Raw genomic sequence first — 23760 nt, forward strand, 5'->3', positions numbered from 1 at the left:
GTTCCCTTGGTATCTCTAGTTTTCTTGAAGAGATCTCTAGTCTTTCCCATTCAATTGTTTTCCTCTATTTCTTTGCACTGATCACTGAGGAAGGCTTTCTTATCTCTCCTTGCTATTCTTTGGAACTCTGCATTCAAATGGGTATATCTTTCCTTTTCTCCTTTGCTTTTTACTTCTCTTTCACAGCTATTTGTAAGGCCTCCTCAAACAGCCATTTTGCTTATTTGCATTTCTTTTTCCTGGGGATGGGCTTGCTCCCTGTCTCTTGTACAATATCATGAACCTCTGTCCATAGTTCATCAGGCACTCTGTCTATCAGATCTAGTCCCTTAAATCTATTTCTCACTTCCACTGTATAGTCATTAGGGTTTTGATTTAGGTCATACCTAAATTTTCTAGTGGTTTTCCCTACTTTCTCCAATTTAAGTCTGAATTTGTCAATAAGGAGTTCATGATCTGAGCCACAGTCAGCTCCTGGTCTTGTTTTTGCTGACTGTATAGAGTTTCTCCATCTTCAGCTGCAAAGAATATAATCAATCTGATTTTGGTGTTGACCATCTGGTGATGTCCAGGTAGTCTTCTCTTGTGTTGTTGGAAGAGGGTGTTTGTTATGACCAGTGAGTTCTCTTGGCAAAACTCTATTAGTCTTTGCCCTGCTTCATTCCATATTCCAAGGCCAAATTTGCCTGTTACTCCATGTGTTTCTTGACTTTCTACTTTTGCATTCCAGTCCCCTATAATGAAAAGGACATCTTTTTTGGGTGTTGGTTCTAGAAGGTCTTGTAGGTCTTCATAGAACCATTCAACTTCAGCTTCTTCAGCATTACTGGTTGGGGCATAGACTTGGATTACCGTGATATTGAATGGTTTGCCTTGGAAATGAACAGAGATCATTCTGTCATTTTTGAGATTGCATCCAAGTACTGCATTTCAGACTCTTTTTTTGACTATGATGGCTACTCCATTTCTTCTAAGGGATTCTTACTCATAGTAGTAGACATAATGGTCATCTGAGTTAAATTCACCCATTCCAGTCCATTTTAGTTCTCTGATTCCTAAAATGTCAACGTTCACTCTTATCATCTCCTGTTTGACCACTTCGAATTTGTCCTGATTCATGGACCTAACATTCCAGGTTCCTATGTAATATTGCTCTTTACAGCATCGGACCTTGCTTCCATCACCAGTCACATCCACAACTGGGTGTTGTTTTTGCTTTGGCTCCCTCTCTTCATTCTCTGGAGTTATTTCTCCTCTGATCTCCAGTAGCATATTGTGCACCTAATAACCTAGGGAGTTCATCTTTCAGTGTCCTATCTTTTTTGCCTTTTCATACTGTTCATGGGGTTCTCAAGGCAAAAATACTGAAGTGATTTGCCATTCCCTTGTCTACTGCTGCTGCTAAGTCACTTCAGTCGTGTCCGACTCTGTGTGACCCCATAGACGGCAGCCCACCAGGCTCCCCCGTCCCTGGGATTCTCCAAGCAAGAACATTGGAGTGGGTTGCCATTTCCTTCTCCAAAGCATGAAGTGAAAAGTGAAAGTGAAGTCACTCAGTCGTGTCCGACTCTTGGCGACCCCATGGACTGCAGCCTACCAGGCCCCTCCATCCATGGGATTTTCCAGGCAAAAGTACTGGAGTGGGGTGCCATTGCCTTCTCCGTTCCCTCGTCTAGTGCACTACATTTTGTCAGAACTCTCCACCATGACCCATCTGTCTTGGGTGGCCCTACATGGCATGGCTCATAGTTTCATAGAGTTAGACAAGTCCGTGGTAATTTTACCCAAGAGATAAAAATAAGATAATTTTACCCAATAGATATTTATTGAGCAATTATTCCATACCTGGTTCTGTGTAAGGTCTTGGGAGTAAAAGGTATGAATAAGACACAGCATCTAACCTCATGAAATTTACAGAAGGACAGCCACTTTTGTGCTTCCCATTCACACACAATTCACAATTAGGTTAATATAAGTGAGATTGTAGTATGTCTTGAAAGACAAGATTTGTAAAGGACAGGACTATCCATTAAGACAGCAGAAAGAGAAACAGAAAAATATGACCTCTGGGGAAAAAATAGTGGAGGAACTGAGGCAAGCCAAGGCAGAAGAATTCACTACCTTTTCTGAATAGTCTAGATCTGAGGGATGTATTGACAATGGGCTCTTTAAAACTAGCTGGTCCACTAAGCTCTGTGACTTTACCTGATGACAGAAATTTGTCTCTGAACAAATCATCACTTTCTTATTTGTAATTCACAAGTTTTACAATGAAAATAAGTTTTTATGTGTTATATAAATAATACGTTTATTTTAAAACATATGGAATAACAGATAAAAATATATTAAATGAAGCAAGTGAAAGTGAAAGTCACTCAGCTGTGTCTGACTCTGTGACCACATGAACTATACAGTCCATGGAATTCTCCTGGCCAGAATACTGGAGTGGGTAGCTGTTCCCTTCTCCAGGGGATCTTTCCAACCCAGGGATCGAACCTAGGGTGTCCTGAATTGCAGGCAGATTCTTAACCAGATGAGCTCCCAGGGAAGCCCAAATGAAGCAAAACTCACCTGGAATCCCACCATTTTTGACCATGCTTTCATGTATTCATTTATGTAAGTAAAAATATAATTCTATGCAGATGGATTTCTATATAATAATTACCAGGGACATCTTTCTGCAATATTTATTTTGTTACTTCTCTTCTCACCCATATCTCACCACCCACCAGGAAAATAATATTAACCACCTAATATGTACTCTTATAATCCTTCCATATCTTGATGCACATCATTTAAAATTTTTCATTTTGTATTGGGGAATAGCAAATTTATAATGTTGCGACAGTTACAGGTGAATAGCAAAGGGATTTCCAGGTCTCTTCAACAGTACCCTCTCCAAGTTAGGAGGTGTCCCAGCCCTACTACCATTCATCTTGCTCAATTCAGCCTCACCCCTGGGAGTACAGCACATGCAGCCTGAAGTGACTGTACTGGAATAAATGCATTCTAGATCTGTTGGACACTTCACTACCCCCAAAATTGCTCCGCATCCCAGACTTTGAGGATGTCAGATTTAGTACTGATAGAAACAACTTATCTTAACATTTAACAGATTGAGCCATCATAAGCTAACTAAGCCCTGGAATGAATATTTTGTTTAAATTTATTATTATGATATATCAAATTCTTATTTATATTTAGTCATTTCTAATGCTAGAATGTTCATTTTATTATTTCCTGCCTAGCTGTAATTTTCTTTTGCTACATTATTGGAATGTTTCTTATGAAGAATTGCCTTCTGAAAGTATGTCCTGTGGAAATGTAATTATGGATTTGGCACTGCCAGTTTTATTAGTGTAAAAAACTGATTTTTTTTGCATATACCTCAGTAGTATAGACAATAATGTACAGCCAGTGTTCTTGTTTAACAGGTTCAGAATATGTCCCAATCTATTGAAGTCTTAAACTTGAGAACTCAAAGAGATTTCCAATACGTCCTAAAAATGGAAACACAAATGAAAGGGCTGAAAGCCAAGTTTCGGCAGATTGAAGATGACCGGAAGACACTAATGACCAAGCATTTTCAAGTAGGTGTGACTTCAGCTGTCTTATTAATGCAAATAAGACACTGAGTACAATGGACAGCCACCATGACACTCAGCTAGAAATAACTGTGCATTGGCCCATATGCATAAGGTTCAAGACTCAATGGGGACGTCAATCATCTCTCCACTGCAACTGACCATTAGCTGGTTGGAATGCATAGAAAACTTGCTATAAAAACAGCCTCACCCTCCTTGAGCTAGGTGGATATTGTGGATAGATTTAAAGGCATTTCAATGTGTATGCCAATGGGAAATCTAGGAAAATCAATAACTAAATTTGTCAAAGACTTTCTGATGATTTTATGCCTTGCTAATATGAGGAGAAATATAGAGAATATAAATTATTAAAAGAAGCAATAATACCACCATTATTAACAGCACATAGAAGAGGGCTGGTTTCACTATTTACAAATAAAGGGTTGGGTTTTTTTTTTTTTTTTCATTTTTTTAAGCCATTATTGACTATCTAGAAACACTGAAAATGGAGAAATGGTGCTTTTGAGCACACTATGTGGACGTTTATGACACTGTCATAGACTGATATAAAATCTGACCATGATAATGCCATTTGATCTTCTATGAAAAAGACACAGTCTGCCTGACAAAGGCACAGGACATAGTTTATTAAAACAGACTAAGATTTAACAAACATAATAGCCTCTGCTTTCCCTGCCTATTAGGAACTAAGATTCGTTGCTAAGGCTGAGGGAATGGTTCTGAATTCAAGTTCTTGGTCAAACATCAGAAGTGATTTTCACACATAACTGTGATTGGCAGGGAGATAGGGACACAAAATAGGATCTCTGGATGACACAGTTTAATATGGCAGAAATTATCATTGTTTTGTCATTTCCTTCATTGCTGCTCAGGAGCCTGAATAGAGAGCCAGTTTTAAAGTTTTATCAGGAAGATACAAAAGAAGGACAAGCGGGTAAGAAAGTTCAGGGTACTGATGAGAGAGGGGACTAACGTGATGAATCTTGAGGTTAAAGAGAGAAGCAAGCAAAGCCAGAAGGTTAAGAAATTATAACAAATCAGAGCAAGGCCTAGAAGATAAAAATAAATTGAAAGATTACTGTGAATGAGATAATAAGCAAACTTAGAAGGATAGAGAATTTATGGAGAAATGGTAAACACAGAAGAATATAAGGTTGACAGGCAAATAAATTAATTTTAACCAATATTTATTGAGTACATAGTGTGTACAAAACAGTGTTGGGCCCTCTGCTGGGTATGTAACACATAAACTCTCTTCTGTGAAAGAGACCTAACAAACTGGTCAAACTGACAGTAAAAAGAGGCATAAACATTACTTAACAGCACAAAGGCAGAAGTTATTAATTTTGTTTAGACAACTTTACAGGAAGGGTTATCAAAAATCTTTTCAGGGAAAGATTTACCAATAATCAAGAAAATGGTTTTGGACTAGTGCTCACTTTCTTCCCCAGAAAATATTAAATCACACAGGAGAGCAAGAAAACCAAAAGATTTTCTATGTCAATTTTCAATATTCAAGATTAGGGTATACAGCAATACAGTGAGCCTGATGCTGCAGCCACCAACTAAGGAAGAAATGACAAGCCAGCACTTTCAGTTCCTAGGGAGCATTCCCAGAAAGGAAGAGGGACAGAAGGAGAGGAGCTCGGAGTTGCTGGCTCAAAGTGAAAATCATTCAAAGTTAGATGGACAATATAGAACTCATGCCAAAGAACTGCTTGCAGGACCAGGGCTGGCAGAGTTGGTGACACATGATGATGTATGTGCATCTATGGGAACTTTTGGGAGAAGATAGGAGACAAAGAAACAAAAAGATACAAGGCTGGGAGAAAAAATAAAAGAGAGAGAAAACTGCCTATTCTATAAGTGTGTCTAGCAGCAGACAAGCTGCCAATAAGAAAACTTAATTTTCAGGCAGCATCATAGGACGTAAAGATTTTGATTTTCCTAGTTCACATAATCCATGTATATACTGAACTTGTATGTCAAAATCCATGTAGCAATAATGATAATAGCATCATTTTTTCTGAAGAATTACATGTATTCAACATATAGTTTCAATAACTTTAAAATATTATATATTAACTACTTTAATCCTCACAAAAATCCTGTAAGGTAGACACTATGTTTATTCCCATCATTCAGATGAAGAAACTCATGTACAAAGAAATCATGCAACTCATCTAGGATCGTATATCTAATATGTTTCAGTACAAAGTCCAACTCCTAAGTTAAACCTCTTTAAACCAATGCTACATTGCCTCTCCAACTAAACCATAGTTCTCTGAATTAAATATAATAATAATAATTAAATGCTCAATATATACTTGCTGAATGTGTTTATTCACCAAGTCCTACCATGAGTCAGATATTGCTCTAGCTGCTGAGCTGCCATATTTGAGAAGAAGAAATGGCACATTCCAAAAGTAAGTTTACCATTTAATATGTTTACCTTGGAAGAAAATCCTCCTCTAGCATACCATCTTCAACTTGCCAAAAAATCTAAGTATGTTGTATCTTCCATATCCTTTATGATTAAAAAAAAAAAAAACGTGTCTCAGATATCATACTTGAGACTGTCATTCTTCTATGAAGAGATCTTGGTTGGGTAAGGTAGTCTAGGTATACTCTTTGCTATAAGAGCAATGTAGTAGAATGTGAAATTCAAGAAAGGATTATTAAGCACACAGATCTGTGTTACTCTACTTTAATATTTTAAGTATTTGATACATACATTAGTTAGACTTTCCATTGCTCTCTGACAATTGCCCTGAGTTAGAACTGACTGCCAATAATTGAATTATAAATTTTTGAAAAGATTCCAAAATTTATATACATATAAACTGGTAACTCAGATGGTAAAGAATCTGCCTGTAATGTAGGAGATATAGGTTCGATCCCTGGGTCAGAAAGATCCCCTGGAGAAGGGAATAGCAACCCACCCCAGTATTCTTGCCTGGAGAATTCCACGGACAAGAAGACTGATGAGCTACAGTCTATGGGGCCATAAAGAGTCAGACACGGGCGAGTGACTAACACTTTTACCCATATCTATATACAGATTTTAGCTTAGGGGAAATAAAATGCCACCAAAAATGTCATCTGAATTGCTCTCTTTTCAATATACCCATAAGTAGAATGTAAAACTCATCACTGTAACAGTTGTTATAATGTGCAGCAAATGGTACTATCAGAACTCTTCTCATTAAAATTCTAATGAAGCAATTGTGTCCTCCTTTAGGGATAGCACAAAATGCTCAAACTAAGAAGTTTATTTCAAAATGAGACACTAAAATCAGCAAAGCTCTGCAACTCTGCCTTTTGACTGTGATATTTATTAATGTTTCTCAACATTAAGACCCTCTGCCCCCTCGCACTCAACATGGACATAGAGATAAATGCTGAGAATTCCAATCTTACAGAACACATGGAAATTTCCCCACAAGATACAGAAGTCCATAAATCAGGGTGGCAATGGGAGCTCTTGTTATTTTAACACATTGACAGTAATAACATCTTCTGAACGTAATTGTAAAATGCAATTTTCAGTTCCTTAAATTAGTTAGCATAAAGCATGGTTTCTGACAGCACCTATGGATTATTCTCAAATGATCATAGCAGTAACAGCTCTTCCACAAATGAGAAAATTTGTAATAAATTCACAACTGAATCAAACTCATGGAATATTTTTACTGGATACCACCATCAACTTAAAGGAAAGGAAAAAAAGGTGACACGGCCAGAAACTGAAAGTGAAACTGGAGGTCTGGCTCATTCCTAAAATAAGAATGAGGGAAAAACTGCATTGGCAAAGTATACTTCTTGTTCTCTAGACAAAAATCAGTGTTTCCGTTTCAAAAAACTCTATGCTCATTTATTACATAAATCATGACCACCTTAGTCCTTGAAAGAGTTAATTCACTACACTGGTAAGCAACTCTGCCCTACATAAAGAGCTCTAAATTACCTATGCTAAGGCAAATGAAGTCAGAGTATAAGTAATAATTCAAAACAGTAACAGCAACATACATTTCTTTGAGCTTTGCAAAGCTTTGCATGATTTTTTTATACTTGATGAACTTACATTCCTAATGATGCTGTGCTAAGAAGGATATTAAAAAGAGGGAGGAGTAGAAGGGAGGAATGGAACAAGCCTAAAACTGGAAAAACTCTGTTAGTGTAAAGCTCTTCCAGGGTCTAAAATTTTCAATAAATACCCTTATATTATTGATAATTAGTTAATGGGTAAGTAGACTTGGCTAAACAGGGTATTTGACCTATTTATAATAATTCATATTTAGAAGATGGACCATACTGATATTTCCTGATTAAATAATGCATTGTTCACTTTATAAAAAGTCACCAGAAAGCAATATTTTACATAAACCCCTAACTGCTACCATAGGAAGTTCTGTCATTATGATAAGGATCAGTTCGTTGCATAGAAAATCATCTAACCATTTAAAGAGATGTTCTTGTACTGAATCGTGAGATAAGTGGATTTACTACTAATGATCATGTGGCCACTTACATGCTCCTGAAATACCCAATTTCAATAAAAAAATCAGTAAGGCATTATGAATCTTTTTTAATAATCTTCCTGTAGTATCATGAAGAAGAATGTAGCTGCTTGATCTGGTTAAGTGACTCTCAGAAACAACTGGCTGCTTTTCACAGGAGCTGAAAGAGAAGATGGACGAGCTCCTGCCTTTGATTCCTGTGCTAGAACAGTACAAAACAGATGCCAAGTTAATCACCCAATTCAAGGAGGAAATTCGGAATCTGTCTGCTGTCCTCACAGGAATTCAGGAGGAGATCGGTGCCTATGACTATGAGGAGCTACATCAAAGGGTGCTCAGCTTGGAAACCAGACTTCGTGACTGCATGAAGAAGCTAAGTGAGTAAAGCAATTCCATTTGTCCAGCTTGTGTTTTTAAGTAGTGTCAATGAAAACTGCTCTCTTGCATTTTGCAAATAGTCATGAACTCCTAATTATAGGGAAACTAGTGCCTGCTTTCTAAGTGTAAAGCAGGTGTTCCTTAAAGGCTTAGGCATTCCTGGTCATTCTGATTAATGGCTGCCTGACTTTCAGAACACCCTGTGACTGTTTGATCACTTGAAATAAAGAGGTCTGACAGACACAGCAATTCTATCCACTACACTATGAAAATAATAAGTTTTATTTCAGACAGAGAGGATAGGTGATGATCAATCACTGCTTAGGAAGAGGGAAGCCATTTCTGGTAGTGGAGCAAGTTAGAGACTGGGGAAAAGGATATTGCCCTGGGAACAAATGTGAAACAGTGATGTTAAAGGAAACGACAACCCTTCCTCTACCATGCAGAGCTGCCATCACATGATCTGATCCACTCGAGAAATAAAAAGGAGGCACCTGCTCAAATACATATTTGCTCTACAAGGGGCCAAGCATTTGACTTGTGTCATGGACTCGGATTCTTAACTACTAAAATGTGTGGTTCAACTTGGTCTGAGTTTACAAACTTTTCTGTTGCATGCATAAGCTAATTACTCAATTGAAGTCATCAGGAGGCTAGTTTGTAACTTATATGAAATAAATAAGGGTCTACGAATTGGATAAGGAGGGGTTGTAAGTCCATTTAGAAATAATGTTTTAGTTGTTGATGTGATATGATAGGATTTGGAAGGGGGGTGCTCAATAACCATAGAAAGTGTTCTCTCAAGGAAAAGAAAAGCTTTTCTAGAATATGAAATAAACTGGGAAGAGGACTGAAGAATTTGAAAACAAGAATTTCTAGTAAAGAAACATTCAGAGAATAAATATAAATACTTAAAATTTGGATGACTTACAAGAACATTTTAAAGACTACTTATTTTACAGATGCAATCCAAATGATAAAAACAGCTGAATTGCAAAATGTTGCATTCAGTAATCACAATCTCAAAATAAAGTGGGGAATAACCACATGGGAGGCCCTACAGCAGTCATCACAGGATTTCCAAGAGAATCCAACAAAATTAATCAGAAGGCAGTAACATAAACCCCTAAGGGTAAACACATGTGCAGTAACCCTCAGTTCCTATTTCTCATCATGCAAGGTCCATACACACCTAAGGTCATGACTTGAGTAGATTCCACTACTTGCTCTTCTCCACCCACTGTCCACATTATTGCCAAAGAGATTTTTTAAAATATAAATCTGAAATCATTTTCCTCTATTTAAAATCTCCTATGCATCCCTTATGCCCTAGGATACAGTTGCTCCTAGGGCATGAGGCTTAGGATGCCCTTCATGTGTGGTCCTCCCTACATCCTCATTGCTCCTGCTGCTGCTAAGTCACTTCAGTAATGTCCGACTCTTTGTGACCCCATGGACTGCAGCCCACCAGGCTCCTCTGTCCATGTGATTCTCCAGGCAAGAATACTGGAGTGGGCTGCCATTTCCTTCTCCAGGGGATCTTCCCGACCCAGGGATCGAACCCATGATTCTTACATGTCCTGCACTGGCAGCTGAGTTCTTTACCACTAGTACCACCTGGGAAGTCCACAACCTCAGTTTAGGTCCTGTCTTCTCTCCCCTTACACACTATGTCCCAGTGTCACACGTGGTCTACACTCTAACCACAGGACCATATTGAGGCTTGGTTTGTCCCTTTTCCTGAAACACTCTCTCCTCTGTTTATCTTTTCTTTATCAATAAATACACTTTCACTTGCCACAGGTGACAAAGTCTTATTCATTTTGCAGGTCTCAATTTAAATGTCATGTCTCACCAGAATCTTCACAGGCCTCCCCCTGTACCCTCTGCATTCCTGCCGCTGCTGCTAAGTCGCATCAGTCGTGTCCGACTCTGTGCGACCCCATAGACGGCAGCCCACTAGCTCCTCTGTCCCTGGGATTCTCCAGGCAAGAATACTGGAGTGGGTTGCCATTTCCTTCTCCAATGCATGAAAGTGAAAAGTGAAAGTGAAGTCGCTCAGTCGTGTCCGACTCTTAGCGACCCCATGGACTATAGCCTACCAGGCTCCTCCATCCATGGGATTCTCCAGGCAAAAGTACTGGAGTGGGGTGCCATTGCCTTCTCTAGGTGCTCTCAAATCTTGATATCTCATCAATGATTGGACTTTCCATGTTTCATTATCATTTTGTGTGTAACTGCATGACTCTTTTGTTAGAGTTTTGTTCCACAAGAATAAGTACAGTGTCTATGATATTCAGTCTAAGTACTGTATCTCTCAATGCCTAAAAATCTTATTAAGTTAGTAAAATTTGCTGAATCAATTAATTCTATAAGCAGTCATATAACAATTTCTAAACTTTCAACAGAGTAAATATTAGGTATTTCAAAAACTAACAGAATAATCTCTTTTACTTACAAAAAAAAATTATCTCCTTCAGCCACATATTTGTGTCAAGATGGCATAGGACTAAGCAAGGGAAAAGTCATTTAATACAACACTTAAAAACTCCTTTATATGGTTTGCTTTTATAATTCAAACTGTGGAGTTTACTGCAAATGGAAAATAGGTAAACATTACTGACATAAATTCTGCTGTTATATTTTATTCTTTTTTTAATCAAGAAATAATTTAGTTCTATGTACAGATTGATTTTATAGCTTGCTAAATGATGTCTGCACCAACAAGAAAAAAATCCCAAATAAAGAATTGTTTGAGGGCTCTCAATATCTAAGTTACTTTAGTGGTTCAAAGAAGTATCCAAATGCATATTTCAGTTCAGTTCAGTTCAGTTGCTCAATCGTGTCTGATTCTTTGCAAACCCAAGAATTGCAGCACACCAGGCCTCCCTGTCCATCACCAACTCCCGGAGTTCACCCAAACTCATGTCCATTGAGTCAGTGATGCCATCCAGCCATCTCATCCTCTGTCGTCCCCTTCTCCTCCTGCCCTCAATCCCTCCCAGCATCAGAGTCTTTTCCAATGAGTCAACTCTTCACATGAGGAAACTCCAAAGTATTGGAGTTTCAGCTTCAGCATCCAAAAAACACCCAGGACTGATCTCCTTTAGAATCGACTGGTTGGATCTCCTTGCAGTCCAAGGGACTCTCAAGAGTCTTCTCCAACACCACAGTTCAAAAGCATCAATTCTTCAGCGCTCAGTTTTCTTCACAGTCCAACTCTTACATCCATACATGATCACTGGAAAAACCATAGCCTTGACTAGATGGACCTTTGTTAGCAAAGTAATGTCGCTGCTTTTCAATATGCTATCTAGGTTGGTCATAACTTTCCTTCCAAGGAGTAAGTGTCTTTTAATTTCATGGCTGCAGTCACCATCTGCAGTGATTTTGGAGCCCAGAAAAATAAAGTCTGCCACTGTTTCCACTGTTTCCCCATCTATTTCCCATGAAGTGATGGGACCAGATGCCATGATCTTTGTTTTCTGAATGTTGAACTTTAAGCCAACTTTTTCTCTTTCTTCTTTCACTTTCATCAAGAGGCTCTTTAGTTCTTCTTCGCTTTCTGCCTTAAGAGTGGTGCCATCTGCATATCTGAGGTTATTGATATTTCCCCAGCAATCTTGATTCCAGCTTGTGCTTCATCCAGCCCAGCAAATATAGATATCAAATAACAATAACATTAGTATTTACTTTTTTATTTAATGAGATGAATGCTCTTTGATTAATTAATATGACCTTACAAAATACTGAAAATAGTTCTCACATCACAAGTGCTTCACTTTAGATTATCGGTAGCCCTCAGATCCCTATTCACTTGACAAAGAGGCCAGTGCCACAACCAGTGATTCTAACTCATTTATACTTTTGTCCCAAGAATGGTTTGGAACACTTGGGTACTTTTCTCCATCACACCATGTTTATGCCAATTCATCAAAACCATTTACTGAGACTCTCTGTGCAAAGAGGTTTGCTATTGGCTTAATTACAATATAGAAAACATGTCTAAGTAGAGAGAGACAGCCCTGACACTGTGAGAGTCACACTGGTTCTTGAAAAAATAAGTGAATCTTTATATTTTTTCATTAGAAAAAGAATTACTCCAATTTCAATGGAAGTACTTGGTTAGGTACATATATTTACATCAAAAAATACATATATATATATATATATATAAACTTTGTGTGACACCAAGTTATAATTTGAGTAACACTTTACTTAGTTTTTATAATCCCTGAAAATTTGTACAGATTGGACCAACTTAGCTCTGTGAACACTTCTAGCTGCCTACCCAGCAGTATCTCATAAAGAAGTGCCTGAATATCAAAATATTAGAACATACAGACTCAGAAAATAGATGTTAAATAAAATTAGGACCATTCACAGTAAATGTAGAGGGAAAAAAAACAAACATATCAGAAGTTCATTGTTCCAAAAAGGTCCAAAATCCAGCTACTATGCTGCTCACATGTAGAGTGGGACACTGAATAATTATGATATCAGCAATATAGTAACAGGAGCAAGAAGGCTTATCCATCAGTGACATCTTTGTTCTTCACAAAAGCCTCAACACACAACAGGCAATTAGTAGAGTGTAAAAATGGACTGGGGAAAGAAAATAAAACTTCAACTATGAGGAATACATTTCCACTCACCTTTGCAGCTGATTTGTTTTTAGGGAAAATGTCAGTGTACATCACATGAATTTTAAGAAACTAAAAAACAAACTAGTTTCATTGCCTGCAAAGTTTAACTTAATAAGGTCATGAGAAGGAGTCATAAGACACTGAGATCACTAGGGCACCATTCAGCTTATTTCTTCTAGGGAATTAAAGTTTTAGAGAAAATAAAAATTAGAAAAAAAAAAGCTTCAACAGCAATGCACCCTAGTGGCCCGAATAAGGTAGAGTAATGCTGTTTCCTAAGTACTTAATTTTCTCCTGTGAGGGACTGAATAAAGTCCCCTGTGCTTAATTAAATCATATCACATTCCAGGGCATGCAAACTATAATTATATGCCTGTGAGAATCTAACTGGAAAAGCACAGTTAATGCTCTTGTACAACCCCTGAGATCACCAATAGAAATCTAATGTAGATTATAATCAGGCTTTCTGACTTTCCAGCCCTTTACACTCCTCTCCCACTTCCTTATGTTAGTTCTATTTTAGGGCAATGGTTTGGTGCCATCTAGTGAAATACAAGACACACCCTTCTATTAAAGGAACAGTTCTGAGCCTTGATGTTTAGCAGAAGTAACAGCATTAGAGACTTGAAATTGTAAGTAATTTCAACGTGGGTTACAATCTTTATCATGTTTATGCCAAATTAGTTGTAAAAGAAAAACCAAATTGTGACAATAATCTTATTTGTACATTCAGTAAATATTTATTAACTCTCCAGTGTGCATTGGCACTTAACCAGGTATTTAGGGATACAAAGATGAGTAGCAGGCAGTGCCCTTCTACTGCCAAGAAGCTTGCATTATTGTGGGAAATAAGCACATAGGCAGACAACTGCAGCAATGCTGAGAGCCTACTGCTTGACAGACACTGCCAGCTTTTTTATGTATGTTAGTCTTAACTGCGGCAGCAACTGTGGGTCGGGTATTATTACCAGCAATTTATGGAACAGATACTCAGCTTAAATTTACCAAAAGTACATGTTGGAGGCAGCAACTCTAATCCCAAATCCTTCTGAGTTCAAAGACTGAGATTTCTTTCTCACACATGGTATCTTTTGTTGGGTACATAGTAACAGAGCCACAGTGGGCTTCCCTTGTGGCTCAGCTGGTAAAGAATCCGTCTGCATTGCAGGAGACCTGGGTTCAATCCCTGGGTTGGGAAGATCCCCTGGAGAATGGAAAGGCTACCCACTCCCGTATTCTGGCCTGGAGAAGTCCATGGACTGTATAGCCTATGGGGTCGCAAAGAGTTGGACACAAATGAGCAACTTTCACTTTCACTTTAGTAACAAAGAAATGCCCAGAATACCTCAGTACGTTTAACTCAGTAAATAAATATGGGTTCTGTTTACTGAGTTAAACGTACTGAGGTATTCTGGGCATTTCTTTGTTACTAAAGTGAAAGTGAAAGTTGCTCATTTGTGTCCAACTCTTTGAGACCCCATAGGCTATACAGTTCATGGAATTCTCCAGGCCAGAATACGTGTACACCCGTGGCGGATGCATGTTGATATATGGCAAAACCAATACAATATTGTAAAGTAAAAAAAATATTAATAAATTAAAAAAGCCAAAAACAACAAAAAAAGAACCCAATTGCTGTAGAAAGATGTCAGAGTCATTTTTGATTCTTCCCTGAACTTCACTCATACACAATTACCACATCTTTACCTCTCTCACGGATTTCTCAAAACCACCTCTTTACATCACACTTTCACCACCCTAATCAAGAACACCATTCATCACCTCTCAGATGGAATACTACAAAGACCTCCGAAGCACTCCCCTTACCTGAAGTCATTCCCGCTCCACCACAATAGATATTTATACTCTTTTTGAAATGCAAATCTAATTATAGCACACCGTGTTTAAGTGATTTTCCTTTAAAATTAAATCTAAATAGCTGTTCATGGTTTGTTTCGATGACATGGATTCTGCCTCACTCTGCCTTTTCTCTCCAATTCTCATCATGTACTCACTCTAATCCTTTCAATTTCTCAATCTTGCATGCTTCTTCCCCTCCTGGACTCTGAATTTCCTCTCCACCTTACTTATCCAAATTCAAAGCTTGCTTTTTAATTTTAGACCAGATACCAACTTTTCTATGGAGACTTCTCTGATTGCTCCTTAACATGGCTGAATTCCCTTAGCATAGTCTCCCACATGCCCCCACCCCTCTTCCCCATGGCACCTCAGATATTTTACACAAAATGCCCATTTGCTTTTCTTTAATCTTTACTACGTTATGGAGTTATCCCTGCACTGAGAAGTCAGGGATCATCTGTGTCTTGTTTCAGTTGAATCTATATAGAATATAATAAAATATCTGAAACATAATAGGTAAAAATTAGTGTCTATAGGGTCTCTGAGAGCAAATACTATTTTTAAAATAAAAAGCTTTATGTTGCTTTCAAGAAATAAATCAGTGTACATCTACTGTAAAATAACTATCTTTTGGGGAAAAAAGACAACAAAAACACAACCTTTTTTTAGTCTTGGTTTTTGTTGCCATCTGTTCTTTTAAGAGCAATGCAGTATTTCATTCAGAATACCTGATATTTTGCTCTACTTACCACTTAAAGCAATAGACAGTAAAAATCTCAGTGAAAGGAAGAATTAACAGAAAAGTCAAACTGTGTGCCTGGGATTTAACTTGGAGATTTAATGGGAGATATTTATAAGAATACCTCCTCAAATTAAATTGAGAACTTCTCTGGTGGCTCAGACAGTAAAGCATCTGCCTACAACGTGGGAGATCCTGGTTTGAGCCCTGGGTCAGGAAGATTCCCTGGAGAAGAAAATGGCGATCCACTCCAGTACTCTTGCCTGGAAAATCCAATGGACGGTGGAGCCTGGTAGGCTACAGCCCATGGGGTCGAAAAGAGTCAGACATGACTAAGTGATTTCACTTTCACTTTCACATTTATTAAGGAGTCCTGTTCTTCCTAAGTGAAGAATAGCACTTTTCACTGTGAAGAATAGCACTTCCTAAGTCCTATTCTTCCTAAGTGAAAGAGAAGAGTGAAAAACTTGGCTTAAAACTCAACATTCAGAAAACTAAGATCATGGCATTCGGTCCCATCACTTCATGGCAAATAGACAGGGAAACAATGGAAACGGTGAGAGATTTTATTTTGGTGGGGGCTCTAACATCACTGCAGATAGTAACTGCGGCCATGAAATTAAAAGATGTATCCTCCTTGGAAGAAAAGCTATGACCAACCTAGACAGTATATTAAAAAGCAGAGACATTACTTTGCCAACAATGGTCCGTCTAGTCAAAGCTACAGTTTTTCCAGTAGTCATGTATGGATGTGAGAGTTGGACTACAAAGAAAGCTGAGAACTGAAGAATTGATGCTTTTGAACTGTGGTGTTGGAGAAGGCTTTTAAGAGTCCCTTGGACTGCAAGGAGATCCAACCAGTTTATCCTAAAGGAAATCAGTCCTGAATATTCATTGGAAGGACTGATGCTGAAGCTGAAACTCCTATACTTGGGCTACCTGATGCAAAGAACTGACTCACTGGAAAAGACCCTGATGCTAGGAAATTTGAAGGCGGGAGGACAGAGGATGAGATGGTTGGATGGCATCACTGACTCAATGGACATGAGTTTGAGTAAACTCTGGGAATTGGTGATGGATAGGGAAGCCCGGCATGATGCAGTCCATGGGTTTGCAAACAGTCGGACTTGAATGAGTGACTGAACTGAACTGATTCTTCCTAAAATTCAAAATTACAATATAGAATGCTACTTCTATAGTGTCCATGAACTTGATGATTCATTCTTCTGGAACCCTGAAGTCCTAGTGATTTTAGGACATTTTGGGAGTACTTTATATATTTTGTTCTACCATAAATTGTTTATTATTTATCTTCCTTTTCTATGTCCTACATTTTTCTAGATTACAACTAAATTATAAGCCTTTTAACAATATAAAACCTGTGTTTTTCAGAGGCAAGCGTGAATTGCCAAATTACTGGTTTTCAGGATACAATTCTGCTCCATTTAGTTTGGATATTAAATAGGTTTCTCCTTAAAGATGCATGCATAACATAAGCTTAAGCTCAGAAAAAGTTCACGCAGTTTTTAAAATAATTTAAGAGTAAAATTCTGTTAATTTTGGATAGTGGAGGTATTTAGACACATGTTATTCTTGATCCCATTTACCAGACATGCACTGAAAACTCATTCTAAGCCATGCAATACAGCATCTATATGTCCATTCTTATCCCCCAACTTTCCTTCAGCAGTGCAGTCGGTGAGATTAGACATGCAAATAAAAGGTTATGCTATGCTAAGTCACTTCAGTCGTGTCCGACTCTGTGCGACCCCATAGACGGCAGCCCACCAGGCTCCCCCGTCCCTGGGATTCTCCAGGCAAGAACACAGGAGTGGGTTGCCATTTCTTTCTCCAATGCATGAAAGTGAAAAGTGAAAGTGAAGTCGCTCAGTCGTGTCCTACTCTTAGCGACCCCATGGATTGCAGCCTAACAGGCTCCTCCATCCATGGGATTTTCTAAGCAAGAGTACTTGAGTGGGGTGCCATTGCCTTCTCCAATAAAAGGTTAAATAATATAAATATAAACAGATTTTACTATCCAATATATGATGGAGACAAACCTAAGCAGCTTTAATAAACAGACTTCAAAGATCAAATCATATCTACTTCTTGCTACATGAGTTCTCCAACAGCCTTAAGTGAAAAGAAATAACATTCAGTCATAAACATATTTGCCACTCCATTTATTTATATAGTCATGGCCTTAGGATTCAAAGCCTGAGCTACTAGTCCAGGATATTACAAAGTACAATTATATATTAAAGAAATAAACAAAAAGACAGATGGTTTTTATGCTTCATTGATCCAAACAACTGATCTTCCTGTGGAATCCCAAATGATATCTTTTCCCGAACTACTTACTGATAAATATGGATTGAAACTGATCATAAAAGACTTAATGTCTCAAAATCCTCAGAGTATTAAAATGGTTACTGTTTTCAACTACCCATTCAGTATATTTTCTGAACATACAAAACCATGCATATGTAGAACAGTATAAAATGTTAATATTTTCATGTGTCTCACAGCAGACAGAAGAGCACAGCAGGAGAAAATCAATGAAGCAAGACTTCTAACTTCCTTCTGTGCCAATCATTTTTGCAGGAACATTTATCTTTCAGGCATTTTGGGAAATTATCCTTTCTGTCTGGCTTCCTTTGTCCTTATAGGAAGTGAGGGAAAAGTCGGAAAAATAATGTTTATTTGAGCAAAAGCCAGTTTGAGGGAACCAAGAAACAGAAATGACTTTTATTTTTTATTTTACTTTGTAACTTCTGTGCTCAGTTAGAATGAGAATACCTGTGTTTACTTAATACTACCACAAATTATAACGAAAAAAGCGGCCAGTTTTTATAAATTCCTGAAATTTTAATACATTAATTTCACTTGACAAGATGAACTTTAGGAAGCTAATAACTATTTATAAGAGAAGCTTCTATCCATTCCATGTCCCCTTAGTTAGAGTAACAAAATGTTAAGCTTCAGAACTTTCAGAGATGAGAAAACTCCATCCTGGAAAATAACTACATTATCCAATATTATATGATGATTTAATATTATGTATGACTCAGAAACCAGATCTCCTATCACTCACCTCAGGATTCTAACCTGGATGAAATACACTGCACAAAGAACATTTCCTGAGAAATTGTGGAAGAACAGAGAGACAAACAACAACAAAACCATAAAAAGATAGTTCAGTGTTCAGTTCAGTAACTCAGTCGTGTCCGACTCTTTGTGACCCCACGAAGTGCAGCATGCCAGGCCTCCCTGTCCATCACCAACTCCCAGAGTCCACCCAAAACCATATCCATTGAGTCCGTGATGCCATCCAGCCCTTTCATCTTCTGTCATCCCATTCTCCTGCCCGCAATCTTTCCCAGCATCAGGGTCTTTTCAAATGAGTCAGCTCTTCGCATCAGGTGGCCAAAGTATTGGAGTTTTAGCTTCAACATCAGTCCTTCCAATGAACACACAGGCCTGATCTCCTTTAGGATGGACTGGCTGGATCTCCATACTATCCAAGGGACTCTCAAGAGCCTTCTCCAACACCACAGTTCAAAAGCATCAATTCTTCTGCGCTCAGCTTTCTTTATAGTCCAACTCGCACATCCATACATGATCACTGGAAAAACCATAGCCTTGACTAGATGGACCTTTGTTGGCAAAGTAATGTCTCTGATTTTTAAAATGCTGTCTAGATTGGTCATAACTTTCCTTCCAAGGAGTAAGTGTCTCTTAATTTCATGGCTGCAATCACCATCTATCATCTGCTTATGAAATTCATTTTTTCCATTTGTATTATCAGTTTCTCCCTCTCTACTAGATTATTTATAAAGGCAAACAAATCTTTATTAAGCAACAAGAGTAACATTAGTACAAGATGTTAGAGTAACTAAATTTTCCCATAACCTCATATTTCTCCACCCTCTTTTCTCTGCTTCTTAGTTAAAATAATCTTTTATAGCTCCTGCTTTAGTTTACAGTCTTTTCAAAACCAACTCTAACTCAGCTTCTGATCTCAACATTCTCTTCATTTGATTTTTCTAATCATGAATGACTTCTCGCTGCCAAATTCCATGATCATTTCTTTGATTATTTCTGAACAATCTCTGTATTCCCCTGAGGTCAGTACTTCATCCTTCCTAAAACATGTTCTTCTTTAGGATTTCTTAACACTCCACTATTTTCCCTATTCCATTCATAGTTTCTTATTGGGCTCCTTCACTGGGTGCTATAAATACTGTGATGTCCCAGAATTCTGTTCTATATGCTTTCCTCTTCTTTGTGTGTGCCCTCTCTTCAAGGCTCTGGCTTTCACTAATATTGATGTGCTGAAGACTCTGAAAACTGTCTCAGAAGGGTGTCCACTATCTAGATTTGTATACTGTCATCTCTACCTCTCTACGAGTAAGGATAATAGTCATGAAACAACATAAAATAATTCATACAGAATTCTCGAGTTTTGTTTCCAAACCCATTCCTTCCTGAGCATTTAATCTGAGTAAATGACCCTATAATCTGACCATCTGAACAAGCCAATATTTCAATTATTTTTCAATTTGAGATTTTCTTTCTCTTTCTACTTCCCGATCTAACATCTAATCCAAAGCCTGGTCCCATTGACTTTATCCAAGAAAGAAAAAAATATTTATAACCCAAATACATCTACTTTTCTCCATCTTCATTCAGCTCAGTTGCTCAGTCATGTCAGACTTCTTGTGACCCAATGGACTGCAGCACGCCAGGCCTCCCTGTCCATGACCAACATCCAGAGTTTACTCAAACTCATGTCCATTGAGTCAGTGATGCCATCCAACCATTTCATCCTCTGTTATCCCCTTCTCCTCCCTCCTTCAAGCTTTCCCAGCATTAGGGTCTTTTCCAATGAGTCAGTTCCTCATATCAGGTGGCCCAAATATTGGAGTTTCAACTTCAACATCAGTCCTTCCAATGAATATTCAGGACTGATTTCCTTTAGGATGGACTAGTTGGATTTCCTTGCTATCCAAGGGACTCTTGAGAATCTTCTCCAACACCACAGTTCAAAAACATCAATTTTTCCATGCTCAGCTTTCTTTATACTCCAACTTTCACATCCATACACGACTACTGGAAAAACCAGAGCTTTGACTAGATGGACCTTTGTTGGCAAAGTAATGTCTCTGCTTTTTAATAAACTGTCTAGGTTGGTTATAACTTTTCTTCCAAGGAGTAAGCATCTTTTAATTTCATGGCTTCAGTCACCATCTGCAGTCATTTTGGAGCCCAAAAATAAAGTCTGTCACTGTTTCCATTGTTTCCCCATCTATTTGCCATGAGGTGATGGGACCAGATGCCATGATCTTAGTTTTCTGAGTGTTAAGTTTTAAGCCAACTTTTTCACTCTCCTCTTTCACTTTCATCAAGAGGCTCTTTAGTTCTTCACTTTCTGCCATAAGAATGGTGTCATCTGCATATCTGAGGTTATTGATATTTCTCCCGACAATCTTGGTTCCAGCTTGTGCTTCATCCAGTCTTCATTACCACTTTCATTATCTCTCAATGTGATAACATAGCCCAATGTGATAACATTCAATGGGTCTCTTTGCCTATATCTCCTCTACAATTAATTTTCCACGTATGGCTAGAGTGATCTTTTTTAAATACAACTCACATTTTATCACTTTCCCATTTTCTTAAAATCCTTCAATAGCTTTCCATTAACCTAGAATAAAATTCAAATACTGTGATTTTGCAAAGCTTTATTCTATTCACCTCTACAACTTCACCATCTACTTTTCCAAGTTTTCTCCAGATACACTGGCTTTCTTCATTTTTTATTCAGTTTTCCTTTTAACTCTCAAGCATGTCCAAATTCAGTTCCTTTGCAAGAACAATAATAATAGCTAAGATTTACTGACCTATAACAATGGCTAACATTTATTAGACAATTAACTGTGTATAAAACACTAATCAAAACACTTGGCATATATTTTTATATAATCCTCCCAATAACTGTTTGAGTTAGGTATTATTACTGCTGTTACCCACCAGACACTGAGAGGTTACCAACTGTTCAAGACCCCCAGGGAGTGAGTGATAAAATCAGGATTCAAATCCAGGCAGATTTCTTAAACCATGCCTCCAGTTACTTTAGAATCCTGCCTTCCTCTAGCTGATTCACGGTCTAAACATATCTCTCTTCAAGGATCCATAGCTTCCTCCTTGTCAATTAGATCCCAAATTAAACACCACCTTCTTTGAAAGGTATTCCCTACCCACCCATCTAAAGCAGTTCCCCGTCCCTCTTTATCAAATTACTTAAATATACACTAAATTTATTCTTATCTGATCTATTAGCTAGGTTGCTTATTTTTCATTTATTTTCTCACTATTCCCATCAAAATGTAAGCTTCACCAGAACAGAGGTGTTATGTCTTTCTCATCACTGTCTTTCTCATCATTCTCAGTTCAGTTCAGTGGCTCATCCGGGTCCTACTCTTTGTGACCCCATGGACGGCAGCACACCAGGCTTCCCTGTCCATCACCAATTCCCAGAGCTTACTCAAACTCATGTCCATTGTGAAGGTGATGCCATCCAACCATCTCATCCTCTGTCGTCCCCTTGTCCTCCGGCCTTCAATCTTTCCCAGCATCAGGGTGTTTTCCAGTGAGTCAGTTCTTTGTATCAGGTGGCCAGAGTATTGGAGTTTCAGCTCCAGCATCAGTTCTTCCAATAAATATTTAGGACTGATTTCCTTTATGATGGACTGGTTGGATCCCCTTGCAGTCCAAGGGACTTTCAAGAGTCTTCTCCAACACCACAGTTCAAAAGCATCAATTGTTCCATGCTCATCTTTCTTTATAGTCCAACTCTCCTGTCCATACATAACTACTGGAAAAACCATAGCCTTGACTAGACTGACCTTTGTTGGCAAAGTCATGTCTCTGCTTTTTAATATGCTGTTTAGGTTGGTCTGAAAAGCAGAGACATGACTTTGCCAACAAAGGTCCGTCTAGTCAGAGCTATGGTTTTTCCAGTGGTCATGTATGGATGTGAGATTTGAACTGTGAAGAAAGCTGAGTGCCGAAGAACTGATGCTTTTGAACTGTGGTGTTGGAGAAGATTCTTGAGAGTCCCTTGGACTGCAAGGAGATCCAACCAGTCCATTCTGAAGGAGATCAGCCCTGGGATTTCTTTGGAGGGAGTGATGCTAAAGCTGAAACTGCAGTACTTTGGCCACCTCATGCGAAGAGTTGACTCATTGGAAAAGACTCTGATGCTGGGAGGGATTGGGGGCAGGAGGAGAAGGGGATGACAGAGGATGAGATGGCTTGGATGGCATCACTGACTCGATGGACGTGAGTCTGAGTGAACTCTGGGAGTTGGTGATGGACAGGGAGGCCTGGCGTGCTGCGATTCATGGGGTCGCAAAGAGTCAGACATGACTGAGCGACTGAACTGAACTGAATTTTTCTTCCAAGGAATAAGCGTCTTTTAATTTCATGGACGCTGTCACCATCTGCAGTGATTTTTGAGCCCTCCAAAATAAAGTCTGTCACTGTTTCCACTGTTTCCCCATCTATTTGCCATGGAGTGATGGGACCAGATGCCATGATCTTAGTTTTATGAATGTTGAGTTTTAAGCCAACTTTTTCACTCTCTTTTTTCACTTTCAAGAGGCTCTTTAGTTCTTCTTCACTTTCTGCAATAAGTATGGTGTCATCTGCATATCTGAGGTTATTGATATTTCTCCCAGCAAGGCAATCTTGATTCCAGCTTGTGATTCATCCAGCCCAGCATTTCACATGATGTACTCTGCATATAAGTCAAATAAGCAGGGTGACAATATACAGCCTTGATGTATACTTTTCCCAATTTGGAACCAGTCTGTTGTTTCATGTCTAGTTCTAACTGTTGCTTCTTGACCTGCATACAGATTTCTCAGGAGGCAGTAAGGAGCTCTGGTATTCCCATCTCTTGAAGAATTTTCCATAGGTTTTTGTGATCCACATAGTCAAAGGCTTTG

The 23760-nt window shown here is 38.4% G+C and overlaps 1 protein-coding gene across 2 annotated transcripts in view; it reads left to right on the forward strand.

Annotated features, from left to right (window-relative positions):
- The window catches only part of OLFM3 (olfactomedin 3), a 222035-nt gene that overhangs the window by 188587 nt on the left and 9688 nt on the right, over window positions 1-23760 (forward strand). For both annotated transcript variants that reach the window (XM_025288199.3, XM_006049823.4), the window contains exons 3-4: window positions 3435-3590; window positions 8283-8502. In XM_025288199.3, coding sequence (XP_025143984.1) covers window positions 3435-3590; window positions 8283-8502 — 376 coding nt within the window. The remainder of the gene's footprint in view (window positions 1-3434; window positions 3591-8282; window positions 8503-23760) is intronic.

Source organism: Bubalus bubalis, chromosome 6, assembly GCF_019923935.1.
Source record: "Bubalus bubalis isolate 160015118507 breed Murrah chromosome 6, NDDB_SH_1, whole genome shotgun sequence".
Lineage (NCBI taxonomy): Eukaryota > Metazoa > Chordata > Mammalia > Artiodactyla > Bovidae > Bubalus > Bubalus bubalis.